This window comes from Colletes latitarsis, chromosome 14 (assembly GCF_051014445.1).
Source record: "Colletes latitarsis isolate SP2378_abdomen chromosome 14, iyColLati1, whole genome shotgun sequence".
In the NCBI taxonomy this organism is placed as follows: Eukaryota; Metazoa; Arthropoda; class Insecta; order Hymenoptera; family Colletidae; genus Colletes; species Colletes latitarsis.
Window position 1 is genome coordinate 27,747,981 of NC_135147.1, and position 26,066 is coordinate 27,774,046.

General features: G+C 45.4%; 3 protein-coding genes across 7 annotated transcripts in view; all 3 read left to right on the forward strand.

The window, feature by feature from the left end:
* The first annotated feature begins 47 nt into the window (after positions 1 to 47).
* LOC143349927 (podocan) lies at positions 48 to 2,013 on the forward strand. 2 transcript variants are annotated; one of them, XM_076781586.1, is made up of 2 exons: positions 48 to 142; positions 569 to 2,013. In XM_076781586.1, exon 2 carries the CDS (start codon positions 582 to 584, stop codon positions 1,899 to 1,901), a length of 1,320 nt encoding a protein of 439 aa, XP_076637701.1. In that variant the 5' UTR covers positions 48 to 142; positions 569 to 581; the 3' UTR covers positions 1,902 to 2,013. The 2 variants fall into 2 exon arrangements, with proteins under 2 accessions (XP_076637701.1, XP_076637700.1); XM_076781585.1 differs by having other exon boundaries at positions 91 to 173.
* A 156-nt stretch (positions 2,014 to 2,169) lies between these two features.
* LOC143349925 (extracellular matrix protein 2-like) lies at positions 2,170 to 4,857 on the forward strand. Of its 2 annotated transcripts, none has more exons than XM_076781581.1 (3): positions 2,170 to 2,834; positions 3,032 to 4,627; positions 4,752 to 4,857. In XM_076781581.1, exons 1-2 carry the CDS (start codon positions 2,805 to 2,807, stop codon positions 4,622 to 4,624), a joined length of 1,623 nt encoding a protein of 540 aa, XP_076637696.1. In that variant the 5' UTR covers positions 2,170 to 2,804; the 3' UTR covers positions 4,625 to 4,627; positions 4,752 to 4,857. The 2 variants fall into 2 exon arrangements, with proteins under 2 accessions (XP_076637696.1, XP_076637697.1); XM_076781582.1 differs by having other exon boundaries at positions 2,170 to 2,802.
* An 845-nt stretch (positions 4,858 to 5,702) lies between these two features.
* Calx (sodium/calcium exchanger 3) overlaps positions 5,703 to 26,066 on the forward strand; it is a 31,427-nt gene continuing 11,063 nt past the window's right edge. For 2 of the 3 annotated variants that reach the window (XR_013081015.1, XM_076781476.1), the window contains exons 1-6: positions 5,703 to 7,902; positions 9,188 to 9,460; positions 15,992 to 16,083; positions 19,690 to 19,881; positions 20,001 to 20,168; positions 24,685 to 24,843. Coding sequence is in view for 1 of the 3 variants with exons in the window: in XM_076781476.1 (XP_076637591.1) it covers positions 6,560 to 7,902; positions 9,188 to 9,460; positions 15,992 to 16,083; positions 19,690 to 19,881; positions 20,001 to 20,168; positions 24,685 to 24,843 (2,227 nt within the window). In the remaining 2 variants the exon portion in view is untranslated. The remainder of the gene's footprint in view (positions 7,903 to 9,187; positions 9,461 to 15,991; positions 16,084 to 19,689; positions 19,882 to 20,000; positions 20,169 to 24,684; positions 24,844 to 26,066) is intronic. The other variant, XR_013081016.1, reaches the window with a different exon arrangement.

Here is a 26,066-nt window from a genome sequence, read left to right on the forward strand (position 1 = left end):
TTGACACATTTATTGCTTTCCAGGAAATTATACGATTTTATGTAAGCAATTCTCTCGACTTAAAAGTCGTTTAATTTTCATGCAACCGTATTTAAGCAACTCTCGTCGGTGAGCTCGATCTTCTGCCTTCTGAGTTGACACAGTACGTATCGCACATTCAACGTTTTAACCAGGTATTTATAGGTATAGAAATCAGTTCGCTCGTTGATTGTCATTTCGATAGAACTGTAGGGATTAAACATTATTAGTCGCGTACTAAAATGTTTGCGTGGACGTTGAATAATTTCAAATTAGATGATGATCGTTATCGAATATTACGTTCTACGCGACGATATCTCTTACACAATTATCGCGAAAGCATGTACATGTAGTTGGGATTATCAAATCGACTTTTTTTTCGGGATTATCAATCGTATTTGCCACCATCGATGTTTTCTTTATTTATCTAGATAGAGATAGAAAAAACTCTTGGAAAATTCAAGTTTTATTGCAAAGACCCGATAACGAACTAGTTACGTCGACAAATTAAGAGATTGAAAGTAATTGATTGTATTTCTTTGTTTTGTAGGAGCTGTGTTATCATGATAACAAGATACTTGCTGATTTTTTCGGTCGCGATTCCGGGTTTACTCGCTAGGACTGTGTCCTGGGATACGGAATATACTGGTGGGGAGATCGACCAAAAGGTCGTATATAAGCAAGACATTATCAAATGTCTTGATGATGAAAGCGTCAGATTGTCTGGCTTGAATTTCGTCGAAATTCCCAAACACATCGTCAGAAGCGACGCTATAAAAGCTATATCGCTGGACGATAATAGCATCGTGGAAATGCCCGGAAACGTGTTCGACGAGGTACCGAATTTGCGATGTTTAAATCTTGCAAGAAATAACATACCATATGAACGATTGTTCGGCTTTCGTCATAATAAATTACAAACCCTGATTTTGGATGATAATCCAAAGAGAGAGCAAAGAATTTCTTCCGACCGGAAAACCCGCTATTCAATTCCATTTGCTGGCTCCTACTTTCCAAACCTGGAAAGTCTTAGTTTAAACAACATTGATTTCGAGAATCTTCCTTCGCATTTCAACGAATCCTTTCCGCGTCTCTCAACGCTTTATATAGCGGATAATGGTCTGCAATTTTTGCACGATAATATATTTTCAATATTACCCAGAAGTTTAAAAAGTCTTCATTTGGAAAGAAATAATTTTGAACATTTGTATTTGAATGATGCAGGAAATATCGAGGAGTTATATTTTGATGGCAATCCTTTGGTCATTTTAAAAATTGGTCCTGACAGCTCTACTATAAAACTGATTTCACTCGCGAACTGTACACTCCACTCTGGGGACCAGTTTCTTATAGATGCTCCGCTTTTAACTACGTTAGATTTGTCGTACAATCGATTGACTGCGATATCGTTAGAAAGTATTCCACAATTCTTGGAAAAATTGTCTTTAAGTCATAACGAGTTTACGAGCGTGCCATACCTGGAGTACCTACAGAGACTCCACAGTTTATCCTTAAGTCATAATATAATAGAATATATTAATGACGAAATTATGGAACGGTTACCTGGATCGTTAAAAACATTGAGCCTACGAGGAAATCGAATAAGTAGCATCGACGATATGGCTTTCTCGACGCTTTACATGCTTGAAGAATTGGATTTATCAAAAAATAAACTGCGATATTTGCCTACCGCATGGTCGAAAAATTTGAAAATGTTGCGACATTTAAATCTAAAATTAAATTCTTTCGCGACAATCGCTGAAATGAGTATTTTCTCGTTAGTAAATCTAACAGCGTTATACATAGAAGGGAATATGATAACATCTATCGATGAAAATTCTCTTCGATTAGTACCTAATGTATGTACCGTGTACGTTAGGTAAGGAACTGCAAATGCTGATTTCACATAGTCAAACATTATCGCTTATAAAATTTTAACAAAATAATTTATGTAATTATGTAATGCTTAATTTAATTAAATTTTAATTCAACTGCTTTGCTACCTTTATATGTTTCTATACTATCGTATCCCGATTTTTGTTTACGACCATACATTCCCCGACTGATATACCATGGTTATCGCGATACTTGTGTAAACTTGAACGCAGCGAGAGATAGTCTTTCTAGAACTATGCACGGTCGATCTCAGCAATTATACATAGGTAAATTGGATACGTATGTATATCGGCCAAGTGCCGGCTGTAATTTGTCTTTCTCCCTGCTTTCTCTAATTTTAGCGTTAAACAAGCGCGAACTCGGCCATCTCGAGAAACATTTAAGGGAACGTTATCTTTCTTCGTTTTCTAAATTCATTTTAAGAGAGCAAGATCACCTCCTCTAACACTCGGTTATTCTCCGATTTCATTGTACAACCCGCAACGTTACGAATTAAAATAATAATCTTCTTTTACGAAGGTCGAAACCTAGAAAAGTAGAAACGTTAGTTGTGATTACAAGAACAAACGCCGATCGATTGTTACGGATACTCTAGAAGCGAACAACATTCTACAATACGTTACGTACGCGTTTGAACAATGTTTGTACTGGTTTGTTAGGAGTATTCCTAATTTTCGGAATAAAAATTACGAATGACATACGCAAGAAGGAGTGGAAAATATCGTACGCAGCATGTTAGACCGTCGCGGACACTCAGAGGTTGACTACGGCCCTGAGATCGCCATGGTGTTAAATTACCTGGGAATTATCGCTACTTCATAAGCAGTTAAATCGTGGCCATCGAGACAGAAGGTGCTAAGCTATCCGAACGTGCTGAATCAAAGGGGTGTATGTATTCATTTCGACCGCGATCTCCGAGCGTAAGTTACACAATTTTGCAATTACTCGACAATCATACAGATGGTTTACCAATTTTCAGAGTTTTCGATTTTCTAAAAATTCAAAGTTCCGAGAATTAAGAACCGTTCGAGCGGCTTAGAGAATTTATTTAGTAAATAAGAAATATTTAGTAAAACTTGTTGATCTCTACTCCATCATCTTTTGCTCGTGTTTACAGATGCCGGTCAGTCGACTTAGGAAAATTATACTTGTACTTCTGGTCAGCTTGCAGCCGATCCCTGGTCATGTTTGGAATCAGTCAGATGATATAAAAATCCAAGTGTACAACAAGAACGTACAACCTCATGTTAGCAAAACTACGCCTTCGACTCTATTCCAAAACAACAACAACAACAACAAAAACAACAATGACGATGTTGACGAGAAGAAACAACGTTATGTTCCATGGCCTTCGTATGTACCGAAGTGCGGTCCCGAGTGTTGGAGGTGCGAGTATCAGAACGAGTTCCTAACCCTTAAGTTGGCGCGCATGGGCTTGAAGATGATCGGCAACAATTTCGTTGATAGCTCGTGGGTGACCGAATTGCATCTTCAAGACAACAATATCACGGAGATCTCGAATGATGCGTTCGAGAACCTCCCAAACTTGAAGCTGTTGAATCTTTCCGGCAACAACGTCTCTGTCAGTCGGCTGCTGTGGTTTGGCAAACTCGATGCCCTGCGAACGCTCATCGTGGACGAGAACAAGTGCAACGGAAGCGTGGAAGAGATCTTTCATCCATTGCCGAATCTTCATGAACTATCTCTGAAGAGAAGCGGAATTTATCAACTAACCGTCAATTTAAGAACGTTCGCGCCACGGTTGACGCATCTCTACCTGTCCGGAAATAAAATCGAGTCGTCGGACTTTGTTCATAAGCTACCCGATACTCTGCTCTATCTGTATCTGGACGACAATTTGATCGCGAATCTCGAATCGGACATCCCAGCGAGCATCAAGGAGCTTTCTGTTAGCGGGAATAAGATCAACGAGTTGTGCTCCGACACATGCAAGTACAGCACCTCTTCTTTGTCGTTGACAAAGGCGACCATGTTGTTAAAACTGAACGCGTCTCGCAATAGGATCACAGAGATTGCGAACGATACGTTCAAGAACGCAAAACATCTCATCACCTTAGACCTGTCGCAAAACAAATTACACAGATTATCGAATGACCTCTTTCACGGGATGTCGTCGCTCGAAAATCTCTTTTTGAATCACAATAACTTTGCCACGATACCGAATATCTGCTGGCTGCAGCGTTTAAAAAAATTGGATTTGACCGGCAACCAAATCGTGACCATTACGAAGGAAAATTTCTGCTCGCATGCCCCCTTTTTGGACACACTTCTTCTGGCCGACAATCGCATCGTCGACCTGGACAGCAACGTGTTCGCGAAGCTCAATTCGTTGACAAAGTTGGATCTGTCCGACAATTTAATCATCGATTTTCCTGCGGAGCTGATCACGATGCTGAGACATCTCGAGGTCTTTATGATACGGAATAACAAAATCGTAAATCTCGACAAATTCAACTTTGGAAACTCGGACAAGCTACGGGAGTTGCACCTTCAACGAAACCCGTTGCCGTACGTCACATTTAAATTGCTTAATAAAGCACATTTGCCGAATCTCGTGATACATTTGAACGATCTGCCACAAATCAACGAGGACGACAACGAGGACGACAAAGAGGACGACAACGAGGACGACAGTGAGAACGACAGCGAAAACAGCATCTACGATCGAAAAAACTCGATATTCAAATGATAGGTATGTTGCAAAAAATCACTTTCAATAATGTAATATAATCGTCGAATAGTTGGAAGTAAATGTGCTTTCTTTTTCTTACGCGACATTTCGACCTTTTCCAACGTTTGTCCTCTTTAATTTTTAGCATTTCTCAAGATCGATTTCGTTTACCTCTTTCGACGTAAGAAGATTGCGATGAAGGAAGAAATTGAATCGAACATCGTTACTATATAAATTGCTCCGATCGACGAATAATTTTTATCAATTATAATATTGTAAGAAAATTAAATGAATACGAAAACGAAACACCGCGATGCTTATTGAATTGTTTCCCTTTGAAAGAGGGAATCGCTTATTTTTACTCCTGTCGAAGAAAGAAAAAAATGTGTTCCTGGCATCGCTTCTCCGGACGATCGAGCTACTTCGATCTAGGAAAACGTGGAAACCGGCTCGAGTAATAGCGACGTAAAGCACCGTCGAAGAAGAGCGCGGTTCCATCCAGTTAGATCTGGCCTAGGTTGACCGAGCCACCTAGAGAAGCGAAAGATATAGGGGGTGGAAGGCTCTCCCCTGCTGATCAAGGGTGTCGGTTGGAACGGAGAAAGAGGGTGGACGAGTAGGTAGGAACGCATGCGCTTCCTGCAAACCGGTGCGTTGGCAGGGATGCTCGGGAACAGAGATAGAGAGATAGGAAGAGATGGATAGATAAATAGATAGATAGATAGATAGATAGATAGATAGATAAATAGATAGATAGAGAGAGAGAGAGAGAGAGAGAGAGAGAGAAAGAAAGAAAGAGGAAAAAAGAAGGAAACATTGGTAGCGAGGAAGATCCGAGAAGAGAGGAAAAGGGATATCGCGATCGGTGAAGCAGCACGAGACCGATAAAGACGCATATCGAGGGTGTCGCCGTGCGGGCAGAGAAGGAACGCGTCGACGGGGGTAGGTAGGACGTCGAGGGTGCAAAGGGGGAAGAATCGGGCAGCTAGAGAGACAGAAGAGGACAGAGGAGGCGAGGTCTCCCGCGTCTAGCCAGCTCGAGACTCGCCACCTCCCACCCGGCTATCTCTCTCTCTTCTTTCAGTGTTCGTTCGAACACGGCCCGGTGCGGTTATATCGTTCCGTGCTCAAAGGGTTCTCCTCGTGATGGGAGCTCGAAATCGCGGTGGTATCGGTAACTTTCCTCGGTAGCCCGATTCCCCGAGCCGTACCGATGTCGCGGGGTTTGTCAGGGTGACGCGTGCGGTTTTTAAACAGCTGCTCGTTCGTTATCGGCGAGGGAATATCTCCACTAGGCGGACAAGCGAGCATACAACGAGAGCAACATTGGCTGGACAAGAATTTGGAAAACGGAGGAATACAGAGGGGAGAGGGATAACGAGAGATAGACAGATTGAGAGAGAGAGTGCGTGCCTGTGTGTACGCGTGCATGTGTGTGTGTACGTGCGTGCGTACGTGAGGGAGAGAGCGTGAGAGAGAGAGAGAGAGAAAGTAATAAAGTGGATGCGAGAGAGTGTGAAATCGGAGACGAGGGGGGTTAGCTAGCATAGCAAGTGTGGGTGCAGAAAGGACAACACTTGACAGACAGGGAGTAACCTCGAACGTCCGGTGTCGACGAAGAAACACTGGTGAGACCTTGAACGGATGGAAGACGCGGGTAGATGCGAGCAACGAGCTGCTAACTTGTAGGTGGAATCACGAGGACGCGTGTAAGATCCAGATCGTTGGGATACATATACGTACAATCGAAACGTCGTTCGTAGCCGATTTTTGGTAGCTTCGTATACGAGAGATTCCTTGAACGGGTACACACGTACCAGCTATCTTCGGTTTCGAACGCGCGCAATTCGGTCGCCATCGGCCATCGACTAAGAGAATAGACATCTTGAATGGTGGTATAGAGTTAGAAAATAGCCGAAATAGGCGAAAGGAAGCGAACGGAAAGAGAAAAAGATGTCAGGAAATTATTCGGTTCGTTGCGAGCCCGGTCTGGTGGTGCCGATGTGGCATCCCGAGGAAAACCTTTATCTCTCGGACCTGATCTTTCGCGGATCGATCTACTTCCTGCTGCTGTTGTACTTGTTCATCGGCGTGTCGATTATCAGTGATCGTTTCATGGCGGCGATAGAGGTGATCACGTCTAAAGAGAAAGAGCTGATTGTACGCCGTCAGGGCAAAGAGCCGCAGATCGTCGTGGTAAGAGTGTGGAACGAGACGGTGGCAAATTTGACCTTGATGGCGCTGGGCAGCAGCGCGCCCGAGATCCTGCTGTCGATCATCGAGATCTGGGCAAAGAACTTCCAAGCCGGGGAATTGGGCCCGGGGACGATCGTCGGCTCGGCCGCGTACAATCTGTTCGTGATAATTGCCCTGTGCGTGTTCGTGATACCGAACGGCGAAACCAGGAAGATCAAGCACCTGAGGGTCTTCTTCGTCACCGCTACGTGGAGCATCTTTGCGTATGTCTGGCTGTACGTGATCCTGGCAGTGTCCAGCCCGGGTGTTCTCGAAGTATGGGAGGGCGTGCTCACCTTCTCGTTCTTCCCGGCCACCGTGCTGACGGCCTACGTGGCCGATCGACGTCTTCTGATCTACAAGTATCTGCACAAAGGGTACAGAATGAACAAGAGAGGCGTGATCGTGCAGGCCGAGGCCGGCGACTCGGACTCGGCCGGGGTGGAGCTCGAGATCAAGCCGCAACAGGACAGTTTAAACAGCATGATGGACGCGGACACGCCCGAGGCGAAGGAGTTTGAGCAAACTAGGAGGGACTACATCAATACCCTGCGCGAACTCCGAAAGAAACATCCGACTTTGCCGCTCGAGCAACTCGAAGTGATGGCTCACGAGGAGGTGCTTGGCAAGGGCCCGAAAAGCAGAGCTTTCTACAGGGTACAGGCCACCAGGAAGATGGTAGGCGCGGGCAATCTCAGCAAAAAGATCAGCGAAAGGGCGCAAAGCGATCTCAGCGAGGTGAAGGCCGAACTTCAAAGGCAAGAAGCCGAGAGCATCGACATCGAAAACGTAAATGCCATGAGGATCTACTTCGAACCTGGACATTACACCGTCATGGAGAACGTCGGCACCTTCGAAGTGGGAGTGACCAGGGCCGGCGGTGACCTCGCCAAGCCTTGCTCGGTCGACTATTGCACCGAGGATGGCTCCGCCGAAGCTGGTTCCGATTACATCAGCGCAAAGGGCACTTTGACCTTCGATCCGGGCGAAACTAAGAAGACCATCAAACTCTCCGTTATCGATGACGAGGTGTTCGAGGAGGACGAGCATTTCTATGTCAGGTAAGAGAGCCACACGCCGCCTATCTATGCGCCACTGCGTTCTTACAAACCGAGAGACATTTCCCAAATACTTTATCCGGGTCCTGGAAACGAACGTCACAAATAATTAACCAACTAATAACAACGTACGCGAAGATACCTCCCCGTCATATCGTTTCTTCCGAGAAAGAACAACGTTCGTCATTTTTTCCTACTTTTACGTTCAATCTGTAATTCGGTTCGGTCGGGGGGTGGTGTTTGAGACCGAGCCGTCAGTTCTTGGACGAAAACAGGAAGCGGATTCCATTCGAGGTACATACGTAAGTACTCCGTGGGGCTCGATCGCGACGTTTGCCGCTTAACGAGCTCGCTGCAATAATAAATTGATAATCGTCGTCGGGGAGAGCTCATCTTTCAATTAACTCGGGCCGGATGGCGCGCGCAATTTCATTACCGAATAAACTCGAGGCACAAAGGGACACTCTGCTTGTTCGCGGCTCGGATGTCAATTACCGTCGATTAATTGTTCGCGAAGAATTATGAACTCGCCGCGAGTCGAGTATCGGATTCAGGAGCCCGATTCTTTCGCGAGTATAGGTCTCGACTCGATTCAGGTTTATCTAACGCGAGAGACGTGGGTCGTGGAAGAAGATGGGGACTGAAATGTGGCAACGGTACTCCCGAGTACTCTTACTCGAGACAAGCACCAGCCACTCGAATCAAGAGCGACAAAATTGCTCCTTTCGTTGGGGATCCCGTACCCGTGGTTACCAACGATCAGAAAACGATCTAAACGATAAACGTGTATGTATCATGATAGCAGCGTTAGCTTTCCTATCCAAAACCGCGCCTAATAAAACCTCGAACCGTTGCGTTGTATAAAAGTTGTTCGTAGCTGTTTCAAGAACCTAAAACTACGTTGTACGGTTTTCGAGACCTGTATACGAACATGCATAGATGCATACGCGTATGTGTGTACATACATTCGGTTCTGGCGCGAACGAATCCGCGGAGTGTTCGTGCCGCTGCCGGTCAAGATAAACAAAACTCGATAAGGATAGAATAATAATTAAGGTAGCTAGAATCGTCGATCGACACCGTACCGGACCGCGAACCAGGTCGAGGAGAATATAATTACGTCGTGCTGAAATATGCGCATTCGTCGTACGGATTCGGTGACGTTCGATCGAGTGGATCGCGATATTTAGTCGTTGCACGCTCGCGAACGATCCAAGGTTATCGAATATCTGGCACGCGATCTAAGAAAGTTCGCGAATAAGTAATCAGACTGAAAAATTGTTTCCAGGCTAAGCAACGTCTCGCAACCGGCCATGCTGGTGTCGCCCAGTTTGGCCACGGTGATGATCCTCGACGACGATCACAGCGGCGTGTTCGGATTTCCGGAGAGGGACGTTGATCTAGTGGAAAGCGTGGGACAGTATCCTCTGCGAGTAGTCAGATACAGCGGCGCCAGGGGACGCGTGGTAATTCCTTATCGTACCATCGAGGGGACGGCGAAGCCTGGCAAGCAGTATCAACACATCGATGGCTCCCTCACCTTCGAAGACAATCAGACAGAGTGAGTCTATTAACATTATTTATCTCTCGATCGGTTGGTTTTTTATTTAACAGGATCGCACGCGCGCGCCAATTCTTCGGTTTAAGGTTCTAACGATTCCAAGAGTCGATATGAGCTTCGAGCGAAAACCCCCAACGTGTCGTTCGACCGCGACGTAGTCTCAATTTTTATGCAGAAATCAACTGAAATTTTTACATAGTACATAGTTGCCCTTGAAATTATAATCGCATCGTGGTTCGGAACGAGTCTTTACTGCTTGGCGTGGTTCGAACGTAACGCGTAACTATCGATGGGCTTTTAACCGCTTCGAATCGATTCGAATCATCCTAGTCCTAAAAAGTTGTAACCATTTGAAAGCTGAGATTCGAACAGTCTGAACATCGCTACGCAAAACGCAGCTATCGAGCATAAGTTGCAATGTGATTGAAAGTTAGGGAAGGATTTTCAACGCAACGAAGACCGTGGTCGTGCAGGATTTATCGGTGACCTTAATTGGTTTCTTAGCGACTAAAGAGCTTTAGATTAGGTAATTCGGAGTCCCGATGGCCGATGGTCGGTTATCAAGGTATTCCTTTTTATATTATTTATCCTCTGATCAAATTAATGAAAAATTTCAATACACCGTGAAACGAACGGATAATTTCGGGGAACTCGGAATGGCCTGCTTCGAGCCGTGTAAATCGGCCGTTGTCGTGTCACGATCGATGATTATCAATCGCTGGTCGAGTAATTAGACCGTGCAACGATGCTCGGTGTTTGTGCGTAATGGATGTCGAGGGTGGTCGGGATTCTCATTGTCGGAACCGCGAGAACTTCTGACCGATCGCGCGATCTCGGTCAGACGGAGCTCAAACTCGAGCTTCATCCGATCGAGGATCGATGAATCTTGCGAGAAATTCGATAATATCTCGTTTTCCTTCGTATCCCGTTCGACTTTTGATCGATTCTCAACAAATAACATCGGTCCTCGTGATCCGTGTCGTACACTAACAACGGATCGATCGCGGGTGTAACGTAAAAAAAAAAGGTACGCGAATAGATCCAAGGGTGAGACGCATCGATGAACGAAGAAAGAAAAAAACGTGTAGAGAATCACGGTGGTAGGTGGAAAAGACACGGTGCAGGAATAAACGAAGCAGAAAATTATGCGATGAAAGTGCGCAGGGAATCGAAAGTTGTTGCATCCGACTTGTCGATTTGGTTGACTGGTTGATACATGTAACGAGTAGAGGGTAGTAAGTACGTAGTCCGGGAAGAACGTTGACTTTGCTAAGAGTATGTAGTGGGCGTAACGTGACTCGCTTCTCTTCTTCGAAGTTCCATATGCGAAAAGTGTGAAATATTCGCGGAGCGTTTCATTCGTCGATCGCATAGAAAAATAGATAGGCAACTCGGTGACGATACCGAACGACAAGTCCTGATCGCACGGGGGAAAAAATAAAACACGAGCCCGTAAATGGGCCAATAGGACGGGAAGCCCGTGGAATGCATCGTGTTACGCCCCTACGCACCCTTCGTCCCTCGGCGAGTCAGGCCACCCCGTTTACACCATCGGCGGCTATCTCTCTATTTCCACGCGACAGACAACGCACACCTACTCGTAGGTATTTATTGTTCGTGCCTCGCGATCGAGGATCGTCGGTGGCAAAATAGAACGACCTAGTCGTACGATACGATACACACTAACTCGCTCTACTTTTTTCTCGGTTCAATTTTCAAATTCGAATCGAATTTCGAAAGAACGCGGAGGAATTTTACAGTCATTTGTTTCTATCGTATCGAACGCCGTCCTGCACGATATCTTTCACTCGTGAACGCAATTTTTCAAGAACCGCGGCTGTCGCGTTACGCGACTCGACCGGCGAGAAAATTTCATCCTTTTCCTCGATATTTGATATTTCAGCAGTCGTTGGCGAAAGCAAAACACAGGCGAAAACATCGCTCGCTCGCTGCCTCTGTACTTTTGATCGATTCAAGTATTTTCGAGACACGCGGGCGTTCAACGCGAGTGATTTGTCACCGCGATAAAAGGCGAAAAAGCATCGCCGCGGTTCGTAAAAAACCGCTCCGACGACTGCGTTACGATTAACGTGCACACGGTCTCGACCGTTATAACGAAGCGAAACGTGGGTGTTTCGAAGCGTTCCTCTGTATCCGCGACCGGCTGTCTATCAACGAACGCATTTCCACGAGACTGTTCGATCTAACGCGGGATTAGTCTCTTTGGAATATCAATGTCTGCCTGGAGGACAGCGTCGTCGTTCGTATCCGAGGATCTAATTTCCCTGGGAAAATCGATAGGTCGCGCGGTGCGGTGCGGCGCGGCGCGACGGTAAATTGTTCTGCTCTGCTAGACATCGACGATTATTGCGAATTCTAGCCGAATTTATCGGCCCATTTGCCAGACCGGTTCTACGTTTCGAATCGTGGATCATCGCGAAAGTGTACGAGCACACATGGGCCATTCTTTTCCAACCCAATATTCCGAGATTCTGAGATTCCAAGATCGCGTCAATTACAACAGTACTCCCATCGATGTCAGTTTACCGTTTCCGGTAATCTCATCGACATCATCTATCGATTACCGTTAAATGGAAACGAACCAAAGAACCAATAAGATTGTACGATCGATCCATCGAATGTTAAACGCATTTCGTACTCGATTCGAATCTCAAGTTTCAAGCGTAGAGAGGTAAACAGCAGAGAAGGTAAATTCGTTACCCGGCATTTTACGTAGTTGGTTATCGCTTGTACGGTTTGATAAATCCATACTACGAAAGAAAGTTTGTACGACGGTAAGAGAGCTTACGATTGCTTCAGCGAGGACGTTGTCGGCATCTAATTGGTCCAACTTGCGTTTAAGGTGTTTTCCATACACTGAAAATACTTGATCGAACGTCTGAACGTGCTCTCTACGAACCTCTACGAACAAGCTCACCCGACTTTCGTCCCATAAGCTTCGAAATAACGACCGCGTGTCACCGATGATCGATCGACCTCGACTTTAACGCGACGCTAAAAGTATCTATCGTTTCGGGAGACGAAAATCCATAACTAAAACGCGTTTAGAAAAACACGCAGAGACCGTAAAAGTTTCTCGGGCGAAGATAGATCGACGAAAAGAAAGACAAGACAAACGGACAAATATAGAATGTTGCGTTACGCGCGGTAATTAGTCGTGGCAATGCACGCGTTTGCTGGCAGATTTGGTATTTATTTTTCCATTTCCTCTACCCGCGATGATAATTAATTTCGCGTTTAAATAAACCCGTTCACCCGTCCACCTAGCTACCCAATTAATCAGTCTACTCGCGTCGAATGACGCTAACGAACTTGCGTCGCTTCGAAACGTCCGCAGAGATAACCGCCCTGAAAAGTAATCGTCGTTGTATCCCCGACCACGATCAATCGATACGTCGTATAATTAATGCGTTTGCATTATTACCGCGCTTTAATTACCGGCCGAACGTGCGTACACAGGTATATTAGTATGTTTCGTGGCTCGCATTCCCCCGTCGAAGAAAACCTTGAGAATTTCACGCTCACTGTGCGGATTATTCTGTAAAGCCAGATATACATATACAGGAAGTAGAAAAGAGGTCCAAAAAGGGGTTAATTAACGCGAGAATATTTCAAGATCCGAAATCTCGCGGCAAGTTTCTGGGTTGGCTCCTATTCCGAAATTAACGAGCTTCCTGGTGAGTTCGATGGCGGAGGGCATGGATTCGCAATGCCAGACCACGATTAAATTTTATCCGGAGTTTCGGAAAGGTCGCCTAAGAGCCTGCCAATTGCTTTCGCTTCGAGGGGCTTTCGAACGTTGAAAATTTCAAAGCGACTCGTACGAAGATTGGAATTACGGCAAGACAGATCTCCTGCAAATTATTCATTAGCGAGCAGTTTACTCGCTCTCGTTCTAGGGTACACTCGACGACCGTAGAAAAGGTCAACCCGACGAGGCTGTCGAGTTGTCGGATCGTTGCCTTTCACGGATCGACTAAATTCTTATCTACGAATGCAAATTTCGAATAACGAATCAAGACGAGCGTAGAACAATTAAAACAGGTTGAAAATGTCACAGCGAAGTCGTGTCGTGCGTCGGTTCCTGTTAACGGTACACTGGGATATCTAGTCTCCCGCAAAAGAAACGGGATATACATTCGTGCTTTTACGTAATTTCCTGTCTGTTACCTATAGGACGAGAAAACGGGCGTCTTGCGGATCAGCGAACTGCAACGATTAAGCAAGCAAATCCAATTAACGGGCTTTTGCGTAGCTACATAATGGGGCTATGGATAAGCAACCACGGCACGGCACAGCATCGCATCGTAGCGCCCTTTAAAGCGCACGCTGCTAACCCCCTGGCGAATAAGAGCTACCGAACGAGGGGCTGTCACGGCATCGATAAAAAACAATTTTTTGCGACGCGACGGACGCGTCGATATCGGCTCTATTTTCGCGTTTTCGCAACTAATTTTTTCTTCCGTCGGACTTGACTTGGGAACGAGCACTGATACTTGATCGAATAGCGCTGTTTTGATATGCGTGTAGGTCGCTACTTACTCGGTAAGCAGAGAAACTAAGATCCGCGGCACGGTTTAGCCATGACACGAGATTCGAATTATATCGGGCGCATGCCTCGCGTGACCGTAGCCAACGCCTTTCATACTGTCGCGCGCCGCGCTGCGACGACAGACACGAACTTTCGACTTATCCTCGATCGCTATTTTGCCCGATCGAGCCAAATCGAGATCGAGACGATCGACAACCACTCCTGTGGAACAATTTATACCACATATATCGCGATAAATATTGAAATTCTGATTCAGGGAACGCGTGTGTTTTTACCGTTTCGAGGGGTAAAAGTGCGGATCGTTTGACCGTGGAGTCGGAGGATGATGTACCGCGGATCGTGTACTCGCAGCAACGCGACCCACATAGCGTGTCGTTCGCGCGCTTGGGATATTATTAAAACATCGCGGTCTGGGAAAATACACGGGCCGCGTCGTACGGCGGGAAATATTATCGTCGTTACTCCGAAACGTAGCAGATATACGAGATAGGAATTTTTGATCGAATCCTTCGGCATATGTGTTCCGTTTACGAGTCAGGCCTCGATCAAGTTCGGAGCTTATCGATTTCTTGTTATCCGGTGAACGCGCGTGCTTCGAACGTCGAGTTCGAGCCAGTGTAACGGTTTCTGCGAAATACGGAGGAAAAGTCACGAAAGGGTGGCCAAAAGAAACTGGGTACAGTTGAGAATCGTTGGTTGGCGCGTTTCGAATCGAACGATCTTACGATTACCGTTGATCCACCGATCGCGGTCTCCGTCCATCGAAACAATATAAACGACGACCGTTCGATCGTTTTACGAGCATCGAATAACATTCGGCTAGATGGTACCGCGATTTGACCGTTGCTATTGCATTGCTCGGTTTCGTAAGTTCCGAATAACATTTACCTACCCAAGCACCGATGACTCTACGACGGCTGACCAACTAAATAGCATAAACAGGCCTAACTAGGTTAATGCGCGCTTGCGTTAACGTTACGACCATCCTCCTGCAGTGCATCGAATAACATTTGAATGCATTATGTTCCGATAACGACGATACACCGCGGTTGAACGCAGCAATTTCCACGATTGTTTTCGACTCTGAAATTGTCAACTTTGGAACCTATGTGCAATATCTATATCATAGTTGGTAATACGTCGATCCACGGTATTTGGAATATTGCATGGTTTGGGAGAGCCGTGTCAATGGGTTCGCGAAATTGCAAAGTTCGCTTTCCCCGGACCGATGTCGATAATCTTTGTTGCGATTCTGCTGCTCGTGGCTAACTAACCATCGCACCGTACCACAGAGCCATCCTCGCGCGCTCGACTTTGGCAAGTGTCAAATCCGTTATTCTCTTATCCATAAATTGTCCGTCTGCGTGTATTGTATGCACACGGACGAGCAGATATCGATCGACACGGAATATGCATTCTGTTCGTCCACTCGGACGCGACTCGGAGACTAAGGTCAGAGCTATTTCAGGAAAAGCATTTACCGCAATCACGATTCGTGCGAACGGACTCGTGAAAAGAGGAGAACCAGACAACACGTAAAGTTTTTCACTTTTCGATCAGCTTTCCACTGGCTGCGTGTACACGGTTATAATCGAGTAACGGTCGATAGGTTCGACGGCCGACCGTCAGCCTTTTGCCAAATTAGACGTTCGAATTTGAATTTCAAATCGATTCGGACTGGCTGCCAAATCAATTTACCGACACCGTCTGGCTCCGACGCGACGAGACGCGCCGTTCAAAGCGGTTCCGCTGCATTCGTCGCTACTTCGAAACACTGTTTACTCGAAGACCATAGTTTCGTTGAAATTTTACAGAACACACTCTCCTCGTGGGGACAAATTCACGATTTCTAACTTTTCCACTATGCATCGTCGATCTCTCAGTTTTTCGAAACCGCGTAACAGAGGTAGGAATAAAGGAGAACTGAATAGAAGTTATCTCATTCTATTATTTTGCAGAAAGGTGATTACTCTGTCAATAATCGAAGAAGACTCGTACGAGAAGGATGCCTTGTTTTACGTCGAGTTGGGTGAACCGCAGCTGCAAGGAGGTGAGGATCGAACTTTGTAATTCTTTGCCACCCTATGCCGATACATCGAATAATCAGAATCTCTTATCGACGTCTATTTCATTTCGACTTTCCGTTAACATCAAATCTTTCTTTTACTAAAAGGAGGAAAACAAAGAATCGATGCTCGATATCGCGCTTTTATGAAATTACACATTTTCACTCGATAGATTTAACAACGAGGTATTTACTGGATCGCGTTTGATTGTTTCTCGGTCCACGATCATAAATCACAGGTCCATCGACACGTGCAATTACGGAATTATATCGATCGCGGAAGAAAAATGGGAAAACGGTTACGTTGTTCCGTAAACTGATGATTTATTATCATCGTCGCGAAAAAGAGGATAATATTTCGTTTTACTATCGACGCGTTGTAACAAGATTGATTTTAATAATGCGATTGCTTCGCGCATTTTACGCCACTGGATCCGACACGATTGGACGTAAGTTTTTACGAACGAAAAATCTCCGTATCATTTTACCAGCTTGTCCCGTTGATTTCTTACGATTCTCGAATCGTTCGAATGGACATAGCATCGCTACCGGTAGTTGCCAGCAAGAGTAAATTGAACTGGTAACGTTTGCCAGTAATACGTTTGTCCGTTACGAGTTTAGCGCAGAAAAGTTGTTGCTTCTTAATCGATACCGCTACGTTTCAGACACTCTAGATCGATCGAATTAGACTTTGAACCGAACAAAATTATTATAAAATTTTTACCGTCTTATTTTATTTTTACGCTGCTCAGAATTGCCGTCTACTCTACTGCGTCGGCTCGTTCTCGCTTCGATTTCTAGCCGAATACCTCCCGACCTTTTCACAAGTCCGTGGAGAATCCCTGCGGGTTACATCGGGTTTCCTGGGTGACGCCTAAGCCGCGAAATTTAATTTGTTTTCAGAGGCGCGAGCGAGCGGTCGCTCTTTTGCCACGGTAATCGTGTTTGCCAATGATCGTTCCCAGTTTGTCGACACTTGCGTCGTTTATGCGCTTCGAGTCGAGCGTTCAGGGTAAGGTTCGTCGGAACCTCGGAAAGACCCTTCGACCCTTTTACCCTTTTCGATATCCGCCATAAAGACGCCGTACCTAACCGCGACTCCTTTGCAAGTACCACGAACACGATCGACACGCTGCTGCTTGCTGTTCTTACTCCTGTTTACGATACCACGTAGCTACATACACGCATAGTTTTCTTTAGGTAACGCGGTAGTTTGGAAAAACGGGAACAGAGTTTCGCGACGGTAACGGAAGCTCCAAGAGCGAACACCTCTATCGGGAATCCGAACGAATCTAAAGTAGATACACCTACGGCGTTACTTACTTTTCCTCGGTCGTTTCGAACTATCTCGCAGAGGATGTCAGCCATCGAGCACGGTTCAGCTTCAGCTACGTATGCATTACTGTAGCGCGTGTGGCAGTCGCGTGGGTAGATACGAGGAAGAGCAAACCAAGTACGTACTTGCGTTAGCAGAGAAGATAGCGCGAGTTTCTCCGCACCGGGAATCGTCAGCCGCGACGATAACAACGTCCGTAATTGAACGCCTCTGGTGATTACGCGATCGTTAAACTCAATTAACCGCCGTGTGGGATGATCGTGACCCTATAGTCTTGGAGCAAACCTTTCGATAAGCGTCGCGTGTTTTCGGATTAAATCTGTGCAACGACGAGTATCGCGTAGGTACTCCGCTCGTCGCCGTGCTCCATCGTTCTTTCATTACTTTTCCAGCTCGATCGAGAGTTGGTAAGAAAAATAGAACGGTAACCCCGGATGTCGATTAATAGACTCCTACCGAGAGCAAACTTGATCAGCAACGCTCACCCGCACAACCGCGAACGCCATCGTTAAAGCGAGAGTAAAAGCAAGCGTCATCGACACGGAAGAACGATTAGGTTAAAGGTCGTTCGAACGATACTTACGAGAAACGAGGTCGGTTGTCGCGCGAACAGTAAGCGCCAGTTTCAGATAAGTTTGCGAGTTTCTTTGTACGACAGGATCGCGTGGGTACGATAAACGTAACGGAGCAAGGTCGTCGATACCCCATGCACTCTTCTCTACTTCATCGCGAGAAACGTACTTCGGAAATAGGAAAGTCGGAAAAAAGTAAAGTTACAGTTAGAACGTATATGTTGGAAAATAGTCTAAATCCGGAAGGATCACGAAGGGAATGGGCATCATCGAAGAGACGGTATCGTCGAAAATCATTTGTCGGGAGCGCGAGTAATCTTCTCGTATGGAAGTAGAGTGGGTGGAATTAATTAAAACGACGGTGGAAATTGAATTGAATTAATTGGCATCGAAGAGAGGTTCGAGGGCCTCGAGTTGATTCGTTTGCAGCAAGTGCATCGTAAACCGAGCAGCGGCGGTGATTTACCGTCCGTCAAATCCTCGCTAAGTTTGCCATTGAAAATGTTAATGGGAACTTCCTTGGAAAGTTTTCGAATAACGCTACCGCGATCGAACAAACTTCTACGTCCTCCGGTGTCTGTCCTTTCATTGATCGCGGAACGAATCACCGTCGGTCGGAGTTTTCAACCTCGTCCCAATCGAGCGTAGAATAATATCCGGCGAGACTTTTCCAACTTGTTCCCATTGTCGCCCGTTGCTTTTCTTTCCATCCGCGGAACGAGCCGACAGACTACATAATGACAAGTAGATACGACCGACAACTGTTGTGAACGAAACGATCGACGTGTCACGGTCGCAGAATCGACGATAATAGTGTTTCCATAGGAAATAACCAATAAAGTTTCTGTTTCTCGCTTCGACGGGACGATGTCGAGCAGCGTGTCCACAGGCGTTCGTTAGATAGCGAAACGTATCTGCAGAATTGAAATCCTGTTGCGTAGCGACCGCTTTACATGTACATATTCTGTAATATACGAGGAATATTCCTGTTTTCAAAGTTGCCGCACCGTAGTAAATTGTGTATCGACCACGTTATACCACGATACCGTAGGCACATATCGCGTAGCTACGGCTTGCTAACCATAAAACAAAATAAAGTAAAATTTATCCATGGTAAGCGCGCACCGTCGTTCGAATACATTTTCTCGCACGAGACTGGAGGTAGACGAAAAAAGAGCAGAGAAAAAAAGAGAACGATAGCAAACGCTCGGTAAAATACAGTACAGACGAATTAGTCTTTTTGTCGATCGTTTAGAAAAATTTTCATGGCAATGTCGGAGAATTAAATTTGAATTGAAAATTTTGACCGATTTTCATGTTTCGATTGGACTAAATTACATGCACGTGTAGATAGATACGTAGGTAGAGCGTTACACGAACCAAGTGGTACTTAGCTACGCGTAAGTGGTACGACTCGGTATATGGTCAGACATCGACGCGTCGAGTTACACTAGTACGTGTATTGTAACGAATAGTAATGAAATTTCGGCAGACTTGGTTTCTTATCGTTTTAATATGTTTAAGCGTGGTATATGCCATCGATACGGAAACGAAGAATCTTAAATAAGCATTAATCTTTCCGCGCGTCTCGGTTTCGACCATATATCGAACGTTAAGAAAACACCTCGCGAACTGATATTTCAGGCACCGCGTAAGCAGTAAGGTGTAATTTTTTGTTTTCAGCCGAGGCAGGGATCGCAATCGCGGCGGAAATGAAACAACCGGAAGAGAGAACGGCCGAAGAGAAGATGGCACTGCTGGGTAAACCAAAATTGGGCGAGGTGGCCAAAGCTCAGATAAGGATCAAAGAGTCGAAAGAGTTCAAAAATACGGTGGATAAGCTGGTTCAAAGAGCCAACGCATCCATACTGCTCGGTCAGTCTAATATTTTCCAGATTTCGATTTCGTATTTTAAAAATTTTTTTGAAATCGGTGCGTCTGCACTCTCGATACGATCGTATAATGTTAACGGTGACAAATATCACCGTGTGCAGGCACCAGCTCGTGGAAAGAGCAGTTCACGGAGGCGTTGACTGTGAGTGGCGGCGACGAGGACGAAGGGGAAGGAGCCGGTGAAGCAGCCGCGCCATCCACCATGGACTATCTCATGCACTCCGTCACGATATTCTGGAAGGTGCTGTTCGCCTTCGTTCCACCGACGGGTGAGTCGCGATATCGAATTACCATCGGAAAGAATAGACTCTGTCTCGCGTTTGGAAATAGGGAAAGATACGACGTATACCAGTCGAAGCGAGGCGAAACGACGGCAAACTTTTCATGGGGCTGCAACTGGCACGCTGTTATGTTTGTCGACGCGCGGTACGAAAGGCTAAATTTATTCTCGCGCGTCAACCGTCCCATGAAATATCTTGTTATCGTTACGAACGATCCTTCTCGGATCAAGTTTTAAAAATAAAGCCGTCGAGACGGGATACTCGATGATCGTCACCGCGTTCGTTTACGCGCGCTGTTCGATTAAAATTTCCAAACTTTTATCGCGAGAAATCGAGGCGTCTCCACGGACTATGGTTCTCTTTTAAATTCTTCACTGGTTACAACCGTGTTTCGCACGGACAATCAGTTTTCAAATATACGTTATATAATTGCTGTAGAAGAAATTGGAAAGAAGCCAAGAATTAGTGGAAACTAAAGGGACTAAAGTGGTATTTCCTTTTCGTCGCGTATTATGCAGAAACGTTGAAATCCACTTGTTTGGAATTCGATCGCCGCGGGTCGATAGTCACTCGACTCGAGCAAACCATGTTCCCGACATGCTCTCGAGGTAATAATTCGCGCGCATCTCGTCCTTTCGAGTGCAAACTTACCTCTCGAACGCGTAACAAGTTAACCGTGCCTCTGGACAATTATCATCGGCCGTACGCGCGAAAATCTAACGCGTTTACTTAAGTACTTTACGCGTCGCTCTAAACATCTTGCGTAATCCCACCAGTGGAAACTTATTAAATATTTAATTAGCTCTGTCGCTGCATCTAGACGCGCTAACCGTTTAATAATCGTTCGATCGAAGGGACGTCGGAGAAAAGTTACGTTGCTCGCGAGAAAGGGGAAAACGTGTCACGCGAAGCCGTGTATTTTAATACGCGTACAACAAGATCGAAGTAAACTGTTAAACGACTAATTACACGTTATTCGCATCTCTCGCACTGGACTTCCTCAGCCATTCCAACCAGTGGATCGTAAACCGTGCTAGAAAGGGGAGAAGGAAGGTCGGTCGCCGTTCGCCGACCCAGCGTCCCTGATTAAATTCACCCTCGAGGAATAAGCGATCTCTTCGCGCACAGAGAATATACAAATAGTCCTTAGAAATTTCGAAAATGTTGCTTAAACTGGAGCATTTGCGTATCGGTAACACTTGCTGCTTCCAATGTATTATAGAAACGGTAACAACTAGAAAATTATCGGACTCGAGGAATAAAAAGATCGTACGTCGCGAATCCTGCTTACACGAAGCCAGGAAATTCGCATTCCCGGAGATCGATAAGTAGTAATAATCCATAGAGCGTGTCTACCGTATCTTCCTATTACGAGCCAGTGTACAGCAATACCTCTCGACCGGTATTAAAGCCTAACCCGGCGAAATGAAATTTCCGCAGGTAATTTCCGCACGGGCCGCAATCCCAGCGCAGCCTGCCGGATATCGATCGACCTTACCAACCACCCGGTGCTCATTTTTACACAAGTTTGCCCGCTTGGCTCTGACAACTTGCCGGAGGGAAACGGAATTACGCTTTTAATTGAGAAATATATTCGCGCGATTATGATCCTCCCTCCCATCCAGCAGACCAGCGGAATTGTTCAATTTATTCAGGCAGCGATATTCGCGTACGCCGTACACACGATCGATCTCCTTTACTCTTTGTTAATGCCGATTGCGAATCGTTCCCCCGCGGATGTAAACAAGTCGGTCGTTCCGTTCTCGTAAATTTCTATGAACCGGTTGAAAGATCCTTCCACCATTTACCCTTTCGATTAGTAGAATCGTCCTATTTTTATAATAATTCAATTCAATTTTACAGCATTCTCGCGTCGCGTTCTAATGCTATCAAACTGATTAACGTTTTAACTTCCATACCAGAGTGAATAACTAACTGCCGCGTTTAAATTATTTAAGGGCTCGGTGTTTAGGATGGCCAACTTTCTACCAAATCCTAGCCAGCGAGTCGAATCGTACAGAAGGGAAATGGAAGAGAGAGAGAGAGATGGTTGACCCATTGTGTACCATGTAATTAGCCCGGCGTTTACGTCGCGTCGTTCAGAACACTGTACAATCCACGCGAACACCTCCGGTATCTCGTGCAGGACACTGAGTTACAGCCTCCGACGTACATATTCCGCTACCATTCCACAGCTGGTATTACAATTGCGCCTACCAGCGATACTATAACCTATTATCACGGACGAGGAACAGAATAGGCTAAACATCGAACGAAACTTTTTGCACTTGACACGTTCGAATTGCGAATCAAAATATATCGATTATGTAGATAGATTCTTACGTTAGGGGATTCTTACGAAGGGAGATCGATGGAACTTTGACTCGATCCATCTCTCTTCGGGTCTCCGCTCGCAGCAACCTCCTCGTGGTGAGACCTGGTAATCGGTATTACTCTCGACGAACGATTCTTCGTCGCGGATATTACCGAGCTGATTGGCTGCGAACTTCGAACAACGAATCTTCTTCGACTAGAAGAATAGATAGAAAACATTTGTAACGCATAAGAATAATCATGTAATTGTGTCTACTTTAATGAAATATATGAACAACTATGTAACTTTAATCCTTGCTTGCTTCCTTCCTTGAGAGGAATAAAGTTTTACAAGATATGGGATGGTAGGAGACAATCGATGCCATCGATGGATTCAACGGGTACCGTTAGTTGATCTCATTTACGACGTTCTCAGGTCAGTTCGTAGCTATCGGATCTACGGTTTCTCTGAATATATTGAACCGCATCGATGGGGTACCTGCGGCTTGATTTATCGACAAACCATACCGCTGGAACCGCCTCGTGTGCCGATCACGATGGACCACCGACGAATTTGTCCCGGGAGGATTCCACCCTCGCGACCGGATACGCCAGTTTCTCTTGTTTCGCAGCCGACAAAGTGAGATCGATTACGTGATTGCGAAACTGATAACCAGCGAACGCGACGAACTCGTTATCGCGCCGTGACTCTTGCGTTCGTTCCTCGTCGATATCAGAAAAATGATCGTACGGTTTTCAACAAAATCGTTGGATGGCAGGACGTGAAAGGCAACTAGGTTTCTATTGAAAACGAAAACCAAAGCAAGAGAACGAACGTAAAGCATCGTCCCGTAAAAACGATCGCGTTAATAATTTTAAACTTATAGCCTATTGCTCGAGCAGCTTTGGTGCTACGTGTATTCGCACATGGTCCAAGTAACTATGGTCGTTAGGAAGTTTGGAAATCCTGGTGGAAAGTTGGTTCGTGGGTCGGTAGGTTTCGAGGATCTCCAGAAGGATCGGACGTCGGATACAAATTTCAGAACAGTGGCGGTTAGCCAACTCTGTTTACGAACTTTGGAAACGTAGACGGCAACCGAGGCCAGACATTCGAACAGCAAAATATCATTTCGCCGAGTTTCACCAGTTCCGAATGTCTCGTGCGCTTCTTCGGAATATTTGTCGACTCGAAGAACCGACCGCAACAGTTATACCCAATTCTTTCGTAACGGATTTTGAATCGATTTATGCGTAATCCTACGCGTATTTGTGCGCGAAACAAATGGGTGGAATGGAAATTGTGGGGGTAACGGGATGCGACGCGACGGTTACATTTCCCCTGTTGGGAAATCTATCTACATATATCGATCAGCAAATCCTCAAAGCCACAATTTCATGCTAGGAACGTTGGGAAAAAATAATTCAACGCAACGAACAAATGAAAATCGAAGAGATGAAACTAAGGAAAAAAGCATCCCATATAGTTTGACGACACACAAGCGACCAAACATCATTCTCGGGAGTCGAGATAACGAGGGATCCTTAAATCTCGCTACGTTGGCTTACCGTCGACTCCGAGAGCTTATGCTGATTAGGAAATGCAGCCGAGTTTCGAGCACACTAATCAAAACCCGGAGAACAAGCTTACGTATAATAGCGTCGCACCGATCTCTTTCTACGTCACGTTGAATGCAAACGTGCATTCAACGTACTCAGTGAATTTCATGTACACGATTATCGTATACAGTTCCATGGACAAACGTAGCACTTCCATTTCTTCGATTCGTTTCGATGCTAGATAACGTTACGTCGTTCCTATAAAATTTCACTTTGGTTTCGAATAAAAGTCTCTTTCAACGCGACGAGTTTTTAATCCGGACGTCTCTACCACGATCGTTAATTCGACGTCTCGATATCGCGTACTTTCGACAACCTTAAAAGAAGACAGAGATTAATTGTAAAGAGGTTAATTGGCTCTGAAACGCGTAGTTAACCAAAACACAAGAGGCTACGAGGAAAAAATACAACTCTGGTCTACGAGCTTAATTAACGCGTTAGCTATGATTGTGTAGGGGCGCGTTATGCGAACAAACATGAACGCGTTCTTTAATTCAACCAGTTTCGTTGCTCTTTTCGCTGACGCGCGGCAATAGTAGAAAACTGATAAAAGTTGCATCGTATTGGATTTCAGATATCGCTGGCGGTTACCTGTGCTTCGTCGTCAGCATAATCGGGATCGGCGTGGTAACAGCGGTAATCGGGGACGTTGCATCTTACTTTGGATGCACTTTGGGAATCAAGGATTCCGTAACAGCGGTGGCTTTCGTCGCTCTTGGCACCAGTATACCCGGTAAGTACGTACACCGCTACCGCTCTCCTCCAGCATTTCACCAGACGAACAGCTGGAACCTGCATGAAGAAATTTTCTACATGACAAAATCTCCTCTCGCGATAAGTTCTGTTATTAACAAACAACGACGCCACCGAGTACAATTACCGCTAATTACGTGCAACCCGTTTATTATGCATATGTATGTACAACGCGCGAAAGCTTCGCGAACTGGCAAGGACATCGCGATGAAACAACTTACGAATGCGCCAACAACTATTCTATATTTTAGTGTAGAATATGTAGCAATTATAAAAATATTCGAAAAGTTGTTCCTTAAAAAAGAGTGTTGTGAAAGATCTACTTGTGCTACTCTGTGCTAACAAATCCGATGGATCTTAACGAATATAGAGGCGTCGGTATACAGAATTTTATTATACTTTTTACCATAAAGAATGGAAACTATTGTATTTGCCCAGAAAGTTGACCGTTTTGTCGTCGAGAGCGCTGCTCGTAAGAATATCGCTCGCAACAAACTCGCGAACTTTATCTTTTTAATAAGGAACGCGCGTAAATTCGTGCGACCGACTCTAAATATGGAAATACTTAGAAATCGACTGAACGATGCGACGAAAGATCGTTTACAAAATGTCTCTGTAATGTTTTCAGCGAGCAAGCTGAGTCGCGTGTATAATTCCCAGAATTATTTAATTAAACACTAGGATGTTAATTTTCTCGTTGGTGCGGTTCAGCGAATTTTCGGTATTCACGGAGGGGCTATTCAGTATTCGCTTCGACGCGTTTATTTCACCGTTATGAAAGAGAAGTTTCCGGGAAAGTTGTAACCAGGCGGTCAATGCGTACTTTTTCACCGGATTCTTTTGAGAAAATCAAGTATCAGCTTATTATGTAGAAGGAAAGAAAAGCCGCGATAATCGAGTCTCTTTCGGTGCTTTGAAACGAGGTCCAGCTTTTCAGAATTTTTCTCCTCCGAAGGCTCGTTTGTTCACCGGAGAAAAGACCGTCCTCGAACGAGATTTTCTCCACGAGAGCGGAACTTTTTTACCAAGTTTGTAGAATATGCGTGCGCGGATCCGCCTAGACGTATATACGTAAAAGAGAACCAGATCGCTTGGCCAGAACCATACGTTTCCACGAATCTACGCGTTTTCGCGAAACGTTTCGCGATTATTCTTGGCCGATAATAATACAAACGTGCTCGATACTCGATTCAAACTGGCCGA